This window comes from Felis catus, chromosome B4 (genome assembly GCF_018350175.1).
Source record: "Felis catus isolate Fca126 chromosome B4, F.catus_Fca126_mat1.0, whole genome shotgun sequence".
NCBI lineage: Eukaryota > Metazoa > Chordata > Mammalia > Carnivora > Felidae > Felis > Felis catus.
The window spans coordinates 88,132,224-88,148,376 of NC_058374.1; the positions used below are offsets into that span (position 1 = coordinate 88,132,224).

Consider the following 16,153-nt stretch of genomic DNA (forward strand, 5'->3'; position numbering starts at 1 on the left):
ACAGATCTCTGATATATTTTCTTCAACATAGTTATCCATGTTCTGTATCATGTGAACTCCTTACCCTGACCACATAAACCAATCACCTTTGACCACAGCTGTTGGAATCAGGGGTGTCTCCTGGTTCTGTCTCCAAGGACAGTTGATCTGTATTCTTTTCAGTGACCTAGAAGGCAGTCCAGCAAAAAGCATAGCGAAATTGAAATACAGAATTGATACTCGATTGTTCAACTACTTCGATATTTTCTCTTTAAAAATTTGAATGTGACACATCAAGAGAGAGTATGTAGTTGGAAGGGTAGAGAACAGAAGTTAAGTGGACATAGAGAAAGGAGAAAAGAGCAGATGCCACGAGGAAACTAAAGCTTTGAGAGAACTGGATCCTGGTGACATGTGGAGTCAGGAGTGAGGCAACTGGTTGGTAGAAGCAGGAGAAATATTAGCAGAAACATGAAGGAGATTGTCTTGGTAATACTTCAGGATCAGATGAGGGAGAAGGAAGCAACATAACAGCTGCTGAGATGAGTCAAGCAGTATGAACACCCAAGGGCTTTCTAGTTTTCCAAACTACATTTTAGGCTCTGTGAAACCAAGCTTTTCCTATGTTTCCAGAAGGCTCTCTCTTGTGGCTGAAATTCCTTGGTCTCTTACTTTCACATGGGTTATTTATTTGAAGCCCTACTGTTTGAGGTGTCTAAAAGAATCTAACTAGTACACCATGTAAAGGAGTTTGGGCTTTAATCTCAAAACATTAGAAAATCATAAAAGGCTTCATACTTTGATTTTAGAAAGAGGACTCTGACACAAGTGTGGAAAATAAATGAAAAATGGACTAGAGAGAGGTAGGGGTTGTACATTGGGAATTGTTGTTTTAAACCAGTGGGAGATGATGATGGCCTGAGAATGGATAAAATGGATGAACTGAAATTTACAAAGGGGGATGAATGTAACAGAGTTTGATTCAGCTTAGATGTAGAGGATAAGGGAGGGTTAAGAGTCAAGTTTTATTCTTAGTTTCCTGATTTGGGTAACCAGATGGATAGTGGCAACCAATTTCTCTCATTGAGAAAGAAAATGTATGAAAAGAATCAACCTCTTTTTGGGAAGGAGTATAGGTGCCAATGAGACTTCCAGGTAAGGATGTCCAGTAGGCAGCGGAATATTCACGTTTGGATCTCACACAAGAGCTCTGGAGTTACACATTTATGTATAAGGGCTTGATATCATGATTCTCAGAGATATTCCAGTAACAGTTTCTTGTTTTATTCCCTTAGTACTAAATTCAGGAATGTACTTGGACTAGGCTGTGTTAGCCTAGGGAAGCTGAGCATCAAAGGAGTTTTCATGTCTAAGTATTCTCTGCAGGCTTCCTTAGCTATCACGCTGTGCATTATATAACTTGAGATTGATGAGCTTCCTTGCCTAAGTGAGATGGTCTCTAGAGAATTCTATGTATAGGACCAATCTATCTTTACATATATAAGGTAGGACAAGAAGGGGAAGTGAAGTTTCTAGAAGGTCTGATGTTATGTATTCCAGAAAGTTTAAATATTTGGAAGGTTTAGAAACTCGAATGTCCATCTCTTAGCTGATATTGCAACCACATACCTGCTGTAGTATTTCTGTTAATCTGACATTCTATTGCTATTTGTCAATATGGAGGTTATACAGGGTATTATCAATAGGTTGGTAGTTATAGGGGCACCTGGGTGGCACAATCAGTTGAGCGTCCGACTTCGGCTCAGGTCATGATCTCACGGTTTGTGAATTTGAGCCCCACACGGGGCTCTGTGCTGACAGCTCAGAGCCTGGAGCCTGCTTTGGAATATGAGTCTCCCTCACTTTCTGCCCCTCCCCTGCTTGCGCTCTGTCTCTCTCTCAAAAATATACACTAAAAAAATTTTTTTTAAATAGGTTGGTAGTAATTGAAACCATTGGTGTGCATATTTTCCAGAGTAGAAAATAAAGAAAAGAAAGTAAATAATAGAATTCTGGGAAATACTAATCTCTAAGGAGTAGGTAGAAGAGAGAAAAATCCAAGAGGAGAATAAGTGAATGATGGTGAAATCTGAGGGATTGAACAACTAGAAAGGTAAAATGAGTTACATTTGTATTTCACCATCACCTGAGACAGATATTTTAGAATGTCATTGGACAAGTTTTCTTGTTACACATGAATATATGCTCATTGTTAAATAAATACATTTTCCAAAAGATTCACAACAAAGTCTCAGAAAAAGAGAAAAAGACACAGGTTTCCTAATTTTCAACTAGGAGTTTAAAGCTTATTGATAACTCTTTTTATTTAAACATTCTTTAATGTTTATTTTTTTTGAGACAGAGAGAGAGAGAGAGAATGAACAGGGGTGGGGGGCAGAGAGAGAGGGAGATACAGAATCCCAAGCAGGCTCCAAGCTCTGAGCTGTCAGCCTAGAGCCTGACTTGGGGCTCAAACTCACAAGCTGTGAGATTATGACCTGAGCCCAAGTTGAATGTTTAACCGACTGAGCCACCCTGTTTCACCTAGCTGATTTCTTAACTTGTAGAATCAAGAATGATTTTTACCCCTGCTAACTTGGTTGGTTTTGGCATAAAGCCATGCATTGTTTCTGTGGCAGTACAATCTCCCTGGGCATATGTACATAGAAAACTATTTGGTTTTGTTATTTATTTAATTTGATTTTTGAGAGAGAGAGATTGCACAGCAGCGGGGGTGAAGGGCAGAGAGGGAGAGAATGAAAATCTTAAGCAGGCTCCAAGCTCAGTGTGGAGCCCAATGGGCCTCCATCCCATGACCTTGAGATCACTACCTGAGCTGAAATCAAGAGTCTGGGGCTTAACCCGGCTCAACTGACTGAGCCACCCAGGCGCCCCACAAGAGGATCATTTTTCAAAGTTCCCTGGGACCTCAAGAATAATGTCTGCCATATATTCTACCTAAGATTTTGTTTTATAAATTCACAGGTTTTAATATATAAAGCTTATGTTATAGGACCTATCAAATTTCCCAAAGTCACAATAGGCACAAATGATACAAACTAGTGTTCTGAGAGCTCTATTACCTTATCTGCTATCTTTATCCATCCTTGTGTTACTTCTTGTCAGATGAGGAAAAAATTATTTAGTTTACAAAGTACTTGTCGTGCAAGGCTTATTTTAGGGCCAAATCCTTCCTCCCACTGACAATCTCAGTCCGCTGCCCTGCCTACTGCAATGATGTCATCCGCTCAGTTGTCTGAGGTGTTCCTTTCTTCATCTCCTACCTCTACCCTGGTTCAGGCTTTCCCTCTACCTTCCTCTGCTTCCTACTCAGTGGTTGCAAGATGTTTTGGGCAAAAGCACACGGACCTAGATCTTGGGAAGCACAGGTAAGTTTTCTGCTTACTTGTGTCTCACTTAATATTTGTTACCTAATAAAGGCTTTTATATTGGTTTCTTATTTAAGCACCAAAATTATTTTTGCATTCATTCATTAAAATATTTATTGATCAGGGCGCCTAGGTGGCTCAGTCAGTTGGGCATCCGACTTTGGCTGGAGTCATGATCTCACTGTTTCTGAGTTTGAGCCCTGCGTGGGGCTCAGTGCTGACAGTTCAGGGCCTGGATCTGCTTCAGATTCTGTGTCTCCCTCTCTCTCTCTGCCCCTTCCCTGCTCATGCTCTGTCTCTCAAAAATAAACAAACATTTAAAAATGTAAATAAAATAAAATATTTATTGATCATCTACTATATGCCAAGAACTATTCTAAGTGCCGGAGATAAGAAGGGAACAAAACAGAGGGGGACAACATCCCAACGCCTTTTAGCTGGAAAACTGGCGGTAAAAGGGGGCGGGGCAGATCGCGTGGCTCCTGGCAGGTGTAAGGAGGAATTCTGACTTTTACCGTGGGCAAAATGGAAGGCCAGCGGAGGGTTTTGGAACAAAGGGTAGTTTTCTCTGTCATTTTACAAATTAGGGAAATAAAGGACTACTTCGCAGTAAGCGCACCAGTATGCTTTGTGCAACTCTGTGGAGGAATTGCAATTTAGGTACTTAGGAGGAAAATAAAATTAACAGGAGGTAGGCATTGGTTTGGGGCCACTAGCCCAGAGATTCCAGGGGGCAGAAATGACGAGGGACAAGACGGATGAAGATTAAAACAAAAGGAAGCAAAGTGTTTACACCGAAATACAATATAACACGAACACACCCCAAGAGACACGCCAAGATACACGTGGCTCCATTCTGACAGCTGTCACATATCTACGAAGAAGCAAATTTAGACGAGGCAAATGGTGGCCCACGCCTAGCGGGTCCCAAAGTCGAGCTGGGGAAAGCAGCCCCTCCGGGAGCCGACCGAGCCCCAGACGTGACCACGCCCCTGGCCACGCCCCGCCTGCGGCTCACCGCCCCAGTTGGCCGCGGCGGGGGCGGTGGCCGCGGTGCCCGGAAGTGCGGCTGACGTGTCCCGGCCGCGCTCGGAATTGTGGGCGACTCGGCTAATGGCGTCGGCAAGTCTGGAGGGCTTGGGCGGCCAGCGCCGGAGATTTTGCCAGGTTGGCTGCTGACGAACTGTGCGGCCGGACCCCGCGGCAGCGGGAGGGACCTGCCCGCCTTGTGGGCTCCTCGGCCAGAGCCGCTGGAGCCTAGCGGGGCGGGGCGACCGGGGGGGGGGGCGCCTCGGAGAGGAGCCGCGAGAGTTGCGAGAAGGCTGCGGGGGGCGCTCGGGTACGCTGTGGGTTCGTAGTCCAGGCCGGGCCGAGCCCCGCGGAGCCCAGGAGGCGCGCTGAGGAAGGGCCGGAGGCGCTCTGAGGGAGCTGCCGGTCGCCCGAAGGAGCTGACCGTGCTGGAGTTCGTTTGCGCCGCCCAAATTGGATTGTAGTTTGGTAGATCATGTCCGGCACCAACAGCCCCGAGGCAGTGAAGAAGCTGCTGGAGAACATGCAGAGCGATTTACGGGCCTTGTCCCTGGAATGCAAGAAGAAATTCCCACCTGTCAAAGAGGTAAGCTTTGGGTGACGTCGGGAGAGGGCACGGTGAGCATGTCTGGTCCTATTAGATCCAGTCCTTCGCTCCCAAACTCCTGTCTGATTTTAATTTGATCCTCACCTTTCCAGATTTGCTAGTCGGTGGGTTGTTCCACAAGCGCTCTTTAGAGTTTCCTTTGGAGACGTCTGGGGAGCTTTGATTTTCTCCACTCCTGTCCTCCGGATTTAGGAATGAAGTTCGCGGAGTGAGCCGATGCAGCTAATTCAGCTGAATGTGTCTTACCCTCGCCTTTTCTGGCCTTTTTCAAGCTTGAAACTAGCCAAGCCAGAATTGAAAAAACTTAGGTTTGTTGCTTCTAAAACTATCATCCATCGTTGCGGTGACAGCTGTGCTCCTCCCGTTTAAAGTGTGTGTCACTCAAAGGGGAGTAGCCTTCCTTGTTGTCTTGTGTCATGCAGCTTCACTCTGTCAGTACCACGAAGTGTTAATAAATTATTCAGCCACTTAACTTATGACAAATATTGAAGACCCGCAATAATTATGTTAAGCCTTGTTATTAGCAATACTTTAATGGGAAGTTTGGGTTTAGAGTCAAATCCAGTACACTTTGAAATACATATTAACCTCTTTGAGCTTCAGTTTTCTTTCCTGTGTAAATAGGGTTAAAGGGTGGACTTACTGGATTATGATGGTAAAGTCGTCAGAGCAAAAAGGGTATTATTAAAGAGGTTCCAGTTAATTATTTGTATGAATTCTCCAAATCTTTCCTAAACTGAAAAATTTGACGTTTAATCACTATTGATTTTTTTCTCTTAAGATGCCATTTTATTTCTCTGAAACATTTTAAAAATGCTTCCCAATTTCCTTTCTCATATCGGGAACAAGATATTTCAGTGATAAACTTGTAAAAGCAATCATTTTTATTTTTCTATAATATAGTTTGGCCTACCAGCAATTTTATTTACTATTTACGATTCACCAAAAGTTTACTAGGAATTTTGGGATGTTTCATATTAACTTAAATGTTTTGCCTTTATAAAGGTTTTGTAATTAAAACTTACCCAATAAAGTTTGGATTTTAGGCTTCCAAGGAATCTTAACTTTTCTGTAAGTGCTTTTGGTTTCATTAGTCTTCAACATGCTCCATCTACTATTCCTTTAATAAAGTAAGCAAATATTACCCAATAATGGGAACCTGATGTGCCACTTTTGGAAAGATAACTATCGAAATATATTTTATTTCAGATACTCAATAGCTTGTGATATCAATTTTAATTATTTTCTCTGTGTCATTTTCTGCTGAAAGTTATAATAAGTAATTTTAAGGAATTAAGCAGTTTTAAAGAATTTTAAAGAATTAGACTGTTCTGTTGTATTTTTGACAATAATTTATAGAACTGATTGTTCGCAGCTCTTATAATTTATATAGAAACTAAGATTCCTCTATATTACATATAAAGGCCTTTGTGGACTTGTTTGAGAATTTAGTTGCCATTTATTACCTTATTTTTTTTAGAAAATGCATTCAGAATTCCAAACAGGTAATTTACAGAGTCCTAGAACTCAGTCCATTTAATCTAGGAACTTTAAATATAGCTCATTAGCTCTTTTATTTGGACATTGGCCAAAGAAATACTTGGTGATTGCACTACTCTTTGAGGTAATGGCAAAAATCATTCTTGGTGTGATTATCTCTGATACATAATTTCCTATATAGTACCTACTCCGTAAGAATTTGTTGAATGTAAGAACCTTGACGTCTTAACCAGTGGCACTTCTAATATGCTTAGGGGTCCACTTTAGGAATTAGAAAATGACTATCTCTGTGTTACCAGTTTAAAACAGTAATGAAGTAATTAGTCTAAGAGTGATGATTTTATAGGAGGGACCCTTGACTTTCAAGAAATATTTTGATTGAATTAAATTTTTCCTGATAAATTAATAGCAATTTTGGCTTTTGTTTTCTAAGAAACTGCTAAGTTTTTAGTTTTATTTATTTGGGGGATGAAGGGAGGATGAGATCATGACCTGAGCTGAAGTCGGACACTTAACCTTCTGAGCCACCCAGGTGCCCCAAGGCAAGGCCTTTCTAAGTATAAAAAGCTTTTCCATCTGTATACTGATTTGCTAGGTAACACTCTCCCAGTATCTTCACAGTTATTAGTTGAAAAATACTTCTGGACTTCTTATAAGGGTACTTAAGAACTTACAGTGGTAATTGTATATGTACTTTGGAAGGCAGATCTCCTTCCCCAGCACTTTTTTTTTAATGTTTATTTATTTTTGAGAGAGGGAGACACAGAGTGCAAGCAGGGGAGGGGCAGAGAGAGAGGGAGACACAGAATCTGCAGCAGGCTCCAGGCTCTGAGCTGTCAGCACCAGCTTATTTTTCTTAGTCCTTAAATATGAATCTTTATGTTACAGCAATGTAACTTTTTTAGGACAAGTGTACTAGCTAATCTGTTCTGGAATACTTGTATGAATAATTTTTTCTTTGCCTTAAAAATTACCTTAAAGCTTTGTAAAATTGCTTTTCTGAAAGTGACGCTCACTGCCTTCAGAGGCACTAATCTCTGAAGCTTTATGTTTATGTATTTAATGAATAAAACATTTTGGTCATTTTCTATTTGCAGGCATTATTCTGGAAACAAATGAGAGGGATCCAACTGAGCTTGGAAGTATGTCAGAGAGAGTTTGTAATTCTTCAGTTGAGTCTTAATAGGATGAGTAGAAGCAAGCCAATAGAAGAAGGGGGCGGTCATTCTAGGCAGAGAAATTAGCACAAGTTTGTATTCCATGTTAAATAAATTTCATGCTGAAGGTAATTAGGAGCCATTAAAGGTTTTTAAGAGAGGGAATAATATCAAATTCATATTTAGTAGCATTTCCGTAACAGTATTCATGGGAAGAATTAGAGGGGACTAACATTGACGAAGAGAGTAAATTTTAAAAAGTGATGATTGCCTGTGTCGAGGTAGCAGTAGAGGTAGACAGGAGGTTGCTTGCATTGTGATAGTCATGTGTGAAAGAGAGAGTATGGATTAAAAAGAGACTTAGCAGTTTAAATTATCAGGGCATAGTGACCTTTTATATAATGTAGAGAAAGAAATCTATGATGCCTCCCAGGTTCTGGCTTGGGAAACTGGGTAGATCACTAAGAGAAGGAACGTAAGAGGAGGTGATGTTTTTGGGCAAAGTGAGTAGTCGTGAATATAATAAGTTTAACATTTATGTGTGTGTCAAGTGGAACTCACCAGTAGGTATTTGAAAGTGATGGTTTGGTTCTTAAGGAGGAGGTCTAGAATTTCAGATTTAGGAGTATCAGTTTATATATGATAATAGAAACCATAGGAGTAGATAAGATGGGTCTGGAATGAGAATGTCAGAGCCGAAGAAGGAAGTTTGGGAAACAACAGCAGTAAAGGGAAAGAGGCAGCTGACTAAGGTTAAGGAAATGGGAGAGAGAGGGAATACTTGGCAGAGCAAGGTCCCTGAGAAGCTGGAGTTTCAAGGGCATAAGTAAATGAACTGGCTGTCACTCTGAGAAGGAACATATTTTCTTCTGACAGAGGAAGGGAAGAAGAAAAAAATGAGTTTGAATGTGATAAATTTGAAGGAGGGACATTGTGGAGAGATAGGAAGTCGTGGATAGTTTGGCCTATGGCCTCTATTCTTGGTAAGGTAGGAAACAAGCATATTGCTGGGAGCAATTGGTGATGAAAGGAGTGATGGGTAGAAAGTTTAAGAGGAGCAGTGGATTGCTTTGTAGAAGTGGAGGAGAAATTAACCTGGGACACTAAAGAGTCTTGGCAGGAAAAGTGGTTGAAATGATGATAGATCGTAAGATCTGTGTTCTATTTCTAAAGAAGGAAATACATAAAACTTTGATTGATTGGAAGAAGATGGAAGGGTTAAGGGACTAGCAGCGCCAATTTAATCAAAGAGCGGTGGGAGAGCTAGAAGGACCAGGATTGGCACAGGAAAGGGATGTTGGATTTCAGATTGCCAAGTCATGCTGCACTAGAGGATGATGAAGTCCAGGGAATGGGTGGTAGAAGAGGAAGGGGATGAAGACCATTTAAGCTGAGGTGGTCAGAATTAGGGTTTTGAATGGATTTTCTCTCTCTTTTTTAGTGAGGTGGAATCAGGAAGGGTTTAAATAGTAAAAAAGTGCAAGTCGTCTTCCTATGCTGTCTTTGTTTCCCCTTGTGTATGTGGGCTTGACAGAACCTAGGTGGGCAGGGATTTTTGCTTTAAAAAGCAGAAGTTCTTGTGGTAGAGTTCCTCAGGGCCCAGTGTTTTTTATGTGTTAGTTTGGTGAAAGAGATGCTTTTTACTCACCATGACAGGATTCTCCCTTTAACCAGCTATTTGGAGATTGAAGATCAAGTCAGTTGGCTTTTCTGGTAGGGAGAAGATCTCATTTTCAGGACCTTGTGACAGCGGAGAATGAGGGCTGGATAATGTTTATTACATGTTTCATTGGGAGCTATTTGGGTTTAGCATTTTATAACGTACTATAGTTGTTTTTTCTGATGACGTTAGTTGGACAGATTTGCTCATGACACAACCAATTGTGTTCTTTCTCTCAGAAGTATGACAGAATAGGTCGATGTTTTACATAATGAAATAAATTAATTTTCATAATTTATTTAAAAAAACTTGCCAGCACCAGTCACATAAATAATGACAATTATGGTAAGGAGTTAGAAGTCATTTTGGTCAAGACTTACTTTCCTATACAATGCAATTTTAGATAATTGTGTTAGATGTGCATGCGGCCTTTGACCTTTGTTTTTTTGCTTTGTTTTGACTCTGCTCTTTCTTTGACTTTATTCCATAAAAGTTATATTAGATTCCTAAGTCTCATTAAATTCATTTTCTTCCAATAAACAATTTAGATGTTAACTTCAAGAATATATAAGCACAACTTTTTCACTAGGACTTCGAGGAAAATTTTGCTAGATTATTGCAGTATTCTAAGAGCATTTTTACAGTGAGATTTCTTTAAAAAGCTTTTGGTTATTCTATAACCTGTATTATACACTTATTAAAGTTCCATAACCAGTGAAATTTATTATTAAAGTATAAAACATAATAATTTATTTTTTACTAAGTTTTTGGCCATTGCATTTTTACTTTTATGAAGGAAGTGAATAAGCAAAGATCAGTGGAAACATACTTTAGTCAAATGTATTGATTATCTTTTTAGCACTGTGCTTTGGTGATACAGAAGAAATAAATGACATTTATCTGGCTCATAAACCAAAAAGGAAGACATACTCCAAAAATGGAATTATTTTTCTTTTTTCTTTTATATAAGCATAGCTTATTTTCAGTCATGTACGAAACACTGGGTTTTGCCGTTACTGTTATAATTTAATAGAAATTTATTAGTTTCTTAAGTATAAAGCATGGCGAAAGATAAAAAAAATGAATGAGAGACTGCCTTTATTTTTATGAAGTTGACTCAGTGTTGAGTAAAGTATTGTCTTTCCATTAGGCTAGGGAGGTTGCATCCATTTACTTTATTACAAGATGCTATTTTAATTTTAGTGATGAGGAAATTATGGTTTCCTCTTGGCTCAGTAACTTACATAAGTTAGTAGATCTAGAAAGTGGAAGAACTGGGCTGTGGCTCCCTGTGCATCTGTCTCTAACTCCTCTCCATTACTCTGAGCTGCAAGATGCCGTCAAAATGTACTTACTTGTTTCTATCATTGTTTCCATTTGTCTGCCTTGCTTCATTATTTGTTACTATTCATCATTCTTTCCATGTTGCCATTCTCTCATTTTGATGTTTGTAGCACTCTACTTTCCTATTACTCCTTCTCTCTCAGTATTCCTTCCCTTCATGTTTATGTAGAATTGTATCCCAAGCTCTGTTTTCAGGCCTCTTCTGCATGCTCCTCCCTCATTACTGTCTTCTATTACCCCCAGTAAAGCTGCCAGGGCTTTACCCTGATGCTGAGGACTCCTGAATCTACTCCGTGTACTCTGCTCTCTTTCCTGAGGATAGACCAGTGTCTTTCCTTAGACCAGAATATCTTTCCCATACTTGACATAGGACTTTTTGTAGTTAAACTTATTTGCCCTAAAACTTGCCCTTTACCCACATTTCACTTGTTCTGTTAATGGCATTTATCACTGTTGCTTACCTTAGTCACATTTGGCTATCTCCTCCCCCTCAGTTCTCTTTCTTTATTCATTGTCAGCTGTTCCTTCCTGCTCTGTAGTTTCCAACATACCTCTTCTTTTTTCTGTTTTCTCAGCTTATTATTGTAGTACCAAATTTCAAATACCTGGCCGTTAATATGCATCAATGGCACACAAAAAAAAAATCATTCTGTATGGTGGGGTGCCTGGGTGGCTCAGTCAGTTTAATGTCCCACTTCAGCTCAGGTCATGATCTCGCAGTTTGTGAGTTTGAGCCCCGCGTTGGGCTCTGTGTTGACAGCTCGGAGCCTGGAGCCTGCTTCGGGTTCTGTGTCTCTCCTTCTCTCTGCCCCTCCTCACCTGCTCACAGAGTGTCTGTGTCTCTCTCTTTCTCAAAAATAAACATTAAAAAAATGGAAAGAAAAACCATTCTATATGTAACCACTAGCTTAATATACTTAAGCAGCTCAGAAACCCTTAATGGCTACTCTCTACTTACTGGACCCCTTAGTATAGCATTTAAGACCCTCCTTGATCATCCCAACCTTCCTTTCTAGCTTCATCGTCCTCGGTTTTTCCTGATATGCCTTTGTACTTCAGCCAGGGTGTATTGCCTGCTATTTATTCTCCAGATATATCCTGCTGCTTCTCTCTTCCATGCTTCTGAGGTTCCTTTTGCTGGCCCATAATCTCCTTCTCCTTTTTTTTTTTTTTTTTTTTAAATGTTTGAGAGAGCGTGAGCAGGGGAGGGGCAGAGAGGGGGACAGAGGATCCAAAGTGGGCTCTGCGCTGACAGCAACGAGCCTGATTTGGGGCTCGAACTCACAAACTGTGAGATCATGACCTGAGCCTAAGTCAGCTGCTTAACCAACTGAGCCACCTAGGTGCCCACCTTCTCCTCTTTTTAAATTAAGGTCCTACCTTTCATTGAATCCCACTTTAAATGTTGCTTATCTGTTTGTTGCATAAATAAATCAACTTTACAGATAATTTTCTAATTTCTCCCCTCATTCCCTTCATTCATTTGTTCATGAAATAGTTTTTGAGTACCTACTCTGTGCTATGTACTGTTAGTTGTTAGAGCAAAAACAGTTACAGCTCCTGCCCACGTTTTCAAACTAATATGTTTTCTTCTCTTTTCTTAACTTTCATTTAAACATATTTTAGGTGTACCCTGAGTGGCTCAGTCAGTTAAGCGTCGGACTTCAGCTCAGGTCATGATGTCATGGTTTGTGAGTTTGAGCCCTGCATCAGGCTCTGTGCTGACAGCTCAGAGCTTGGAGCCTGCTTCAGATTCTGTGTCTCCCTCTCTCTCTCTGCCCTTCCCTTGCTTACGTGCAGTCTCTCCCTATCTCAAATATAAACAAACATAAAAAAAAATTTAAATTTATTTTATAAGTTATTTCCATATAAGTCTTATGTTTTACCTTTTGTTTAGTTATTTTAGGTTTTTTTTTTGGGGGGGGGGTCTAAATAGCACCTTAAAGGGTCAGTTTTACATCTTGTTTATACTTCTGTTCACCATAGTGCAAAGTATTTGTATATCTAGGAGGTACTAATTAGTTACTTTTTAGAGGTTAAATTTTTTAAAAGGAAAGAAAAGGGATACCATATGTATAGGAATATCATATATATATATATATATATATATATATATATATATATATAGCGATCCACATGTAATCTGCATTTTTTTACGTTTACTTATTTTTTGTTTTTATTATTATTATTTTTAATATTGTATTACTTGATTTTATTTTACAGTAGGTGGTGGGCACAAAGTAATCCTCCTTAGTAAAGTTGACAATCAGCTTCAGTCAGAACATTTTTAATAATGTACATTACAAAAAAGTATTCATCTTACAAATTGTTCTGCAATCCAAATATGCAATAGCTTGGAAAACAACATTTAGAAAACAAAAGCCAATGTAAAAAGACAGATTAAAACAACTAGAACAGTACAGGTTTTATATGGCTCTGATTTTACAGTTTACTGCATCATCAGTGTCAGAAATCTGTTCCTTCAGCTGGCTCCATTTGCTTAGGATTTAAAGAAATACCTTTTCTTCCTGGTTTTATTTCACCTTCCTGATCCATCCAGTATTCTCTAATATCAATTAGGACTTTCCGTTTATAGTCTCGAACACTGACATACCTCATTTTCCCAGTCTGAAACATGTTATCATCTTTGTGGCTCCTACTCTTCTTAGAGGATGATAGGGCTCTTGAAGTCTCACCGGTCTTTTGCTTCTTTACAGGTTTTTCTGGAGTAACCTGCCTTTTCCGCTTTAACTTTTTGTCAACCTGACACTCAGAATCACTGCCCGAAGAGCTTGAAGAAACAAGTTCCTTTGACTTAGGCTTGCTCCACTCTTGCAGCTGAACAGCCCTCTGCTCACTTGCTTGCAAGTGGAGTTTACTTATTTTGAGAGAGAAAAAGCATGAGCTGGGGAGGGCCAGAGAGACAGGGAGAGAGAGAATCCCAAGTAGGTTCTCTGCTCACAGAACCCAACTCTGGGCTCCATGTCATGAACTGTGAGATCGTGACCTGAGCCAAAATTAAGACTCAGAAGCTTACCCAACTGAGCCACCCAGGTGCCCCTGCATTTCAGTCTTTCATTTGATATGTTAAAGAACTTTTGTTGTTGTTGTTGTTTTGTAGAAGCCAGGGTTTGTTGTTGTTGTTATTTGGTTGGGTTTTTTTGTTTGTTTTGGGGCAGTGTTTTGTTTGTTTGTTTGTTTGTGTTTGAGAGACAGTACACATGTACCCGTGGGTAGAGCTGGGGAAGGGCAGAAAGAGAGGGAGAGAGAGAATCTTAAGTAGGCTCCACACCCATTGCAATCCCTGACCCAGGCTCCATGGGACCCCATCTCCCAATCATGAGATCATGACCTGAGTGGAAATCAAGAGTCAGATGCTTAACTGACTGAGCCACCCAGGTGCCCAGGTCAGAGGTTTTGAATTAGATGCCATGTAGGTATATATCTTTCAGAGTTTGGGGTTGTAAACCAATTATATGTTATAGAAGAAAACCGTATTGGTTTCAGTGTATTAATTGTTTTATGAACATATTGTCCTGTAGGGAGTATTCTGGATCTCCTTATTCCCAAGAGTGGACTTCATTTTAGTTTTTTTTATTTTACCTGATATCTAAAAGCATAAGTCTTTAGGCAGCTTTATACCTCCCTGATATCTTATGAGTACATTTTTGGATTCAAATTGCTGTTAACCTGAGTTTCATAATATTACCTCAGCTCTTGTTTTATGCTATGTAAGTAAATAATTCATTCGGACCTTTGGTAAATTTGTTCTCATTTTGAGGTCAATTTTCATAGATGTGAAAAGTATGTATTTTTTTTAAAAGACAACATAGGAAAAAACAGAACATAGGAACTATGATGAAGGGAAGCATAATTTTTTTTTTTAATTGTAAAATTGTTTCTAGTACAAGTAGTGGACCTCTGTTAATTCCCTTCCTAGCATCCATTCCCTCTCGCTTCCTTCTGTAGTAGGCTGCACTCTTCTTTCATTTACAGACCTTTGGATTGAGATGAATTAATCTCATTCCTTCCTTAGGGTACCTTGATTAGTTTAATCTAATTTAAACCCTCCCCACCGCCACCAACCCCACCTTCATTTCTGTCCAAGTTACATAATGCCAGTGAGTGCTCCTGGACAAGGAGTTTCCTCTTTCTTTTTAAAAAGCTGCTAAAAGAGGCCTTGGCTGCAACTGTTTTTATTGGCAAGTTTGGAAGTGGCCAAAGGATGGACCTACCCATGGAACAGGACGGAACCAAGAGAATGGCAGAAAGGTGGACCAGCAGCCCTGACGGCCTTGTGCATACCTGGATTGGATTTCCTCTGGGTTTTTAATTAGTGGGCAGTAGAGTCTCCTTCTCTACTTAGAACTTGTAATACTTTTGTTTGGAAGCATTTATTATGTAGCTCCTGTATGCCAGGCACTGTGATAGACGTTAGTGATATGGAGTGACAAATGGAATAGATTTCTTGTCCTTATAGGGCATATAGCTAGAATGGAGGAACAGACATGTAGTGAGATGAGTGGGATAAAGTGTTACCGGTACAAACCATAGACAGCCCACAAAGATGGAAAGGCTTTTTCATAGTTACCAGAGAAAAAAATTGATGGAAGAAATTATTTCTGTCACTGCTCTTATAGTACCAAAAGCAGGAGAGCCTGCTCTTTAAGCCTACAATTATCTTCATTTTGTGAGCAGTGGTTTAATTTCAGCAAAGCATTATTTGTCGCATTAGTATTGATTTGGGTTTGTATATAACTTGTATATAACTATAATTTAAGGGCTGTAAAAATAGGAATTTATTCCTAATAAGTTTATACAAACTTAAATTTATCAGTAACTGGGTAGGTTCAGGTTTTTTTTTTTTTTTTTTTTTTTTTAAGGAAGTCCTTAAACTACTCAGTTTTGAGAAACACTAGTTGGGATAGGCACTGGGGAACCATTGAAAAGTTGAGTCAATGGATGAATGGAAGGCAAGATTGTAAGTCCAGAAATCTTTTAGTTTAGGTTGGTAATGAGCAGTTTTTTTTTTTTTAAATGTTTGTTTATTTTTGAGAGAGAGTGTGAGCGGCAGAGGGTCATAGAGAGAGGAAGACAATCCAAAGCAGGCTCCAGGCTCCGAGCTGTCCGCACAGAGCCTGAAGCAGGGTTTGAACCCACAAACTGCAAGATCATGACCTGAGCCAAAGTTGGACACCCAACTGATTGAGCCACCCAGGCACCCCAGCAGTTTGAATGAAGGTGCAGAAGTGGGATTTGAGAGAAAGGGTACAAAATATGTTCCCTACATAGCCTTGTGGCTGATATGATTTGTGGGATGAGAGAGAAACCCCAGATGTCTAGTCAGTGACTGGATGGATACTGCTGCTGTTCAGAGAAGTAGAGATTATAGGAAAAGGAACAGGTTTTTTTCTGGGGCTGAAGTGGAAGTGTGTGGAGGGGGTGACAGGATGACACCTGTTTTGAGTATCTTGAATCTAAGGTGCCT

The 16,153-nt window shown here is 39.9% G+C and overlaps 1 protein-coding gene and 1 pseudogene across 7 annotated transcripts in view; one reads left to right on the top strand and one right to left on the bottom strand.

The window, feature by feature from the left end:
• Positions 1-4,458: 4,458 nt before the first annotated feature.
• MON2 (MON2 homolog, regulator of endosome-to-Golgi trafficking) overlaps positions 4,459-16,153 on the top strand; it is a 119,410-nt gene continuing 107,715 nt past the window's right edge. For 4 of the 7 annotated variants that reach the window (XM_019835165.3, XM_019835166.3, XM_011284068.4 and 1 more), the window contains exon 1: positions 4,460-4,983. In XM_019835165.3, coding sequence (XP_019690724.1) covers positions 4,873-4,983 — 111 coding nt within the window. In that variant the 5' untranslated portion in view covers positions 4,460-4,872. Of the gene's footprint in view, positions 4,984-16,153 lie in introns of all 7 variants that reach the window. The other 3 variants (XM_019835167.3, XM_045062016.1, XM_023257184.2) reach the window with 2 other exon arrangements.
• LOC102900041 lies at positions 13,092-13,623 on the bottom strand (annotated as a pseudogene).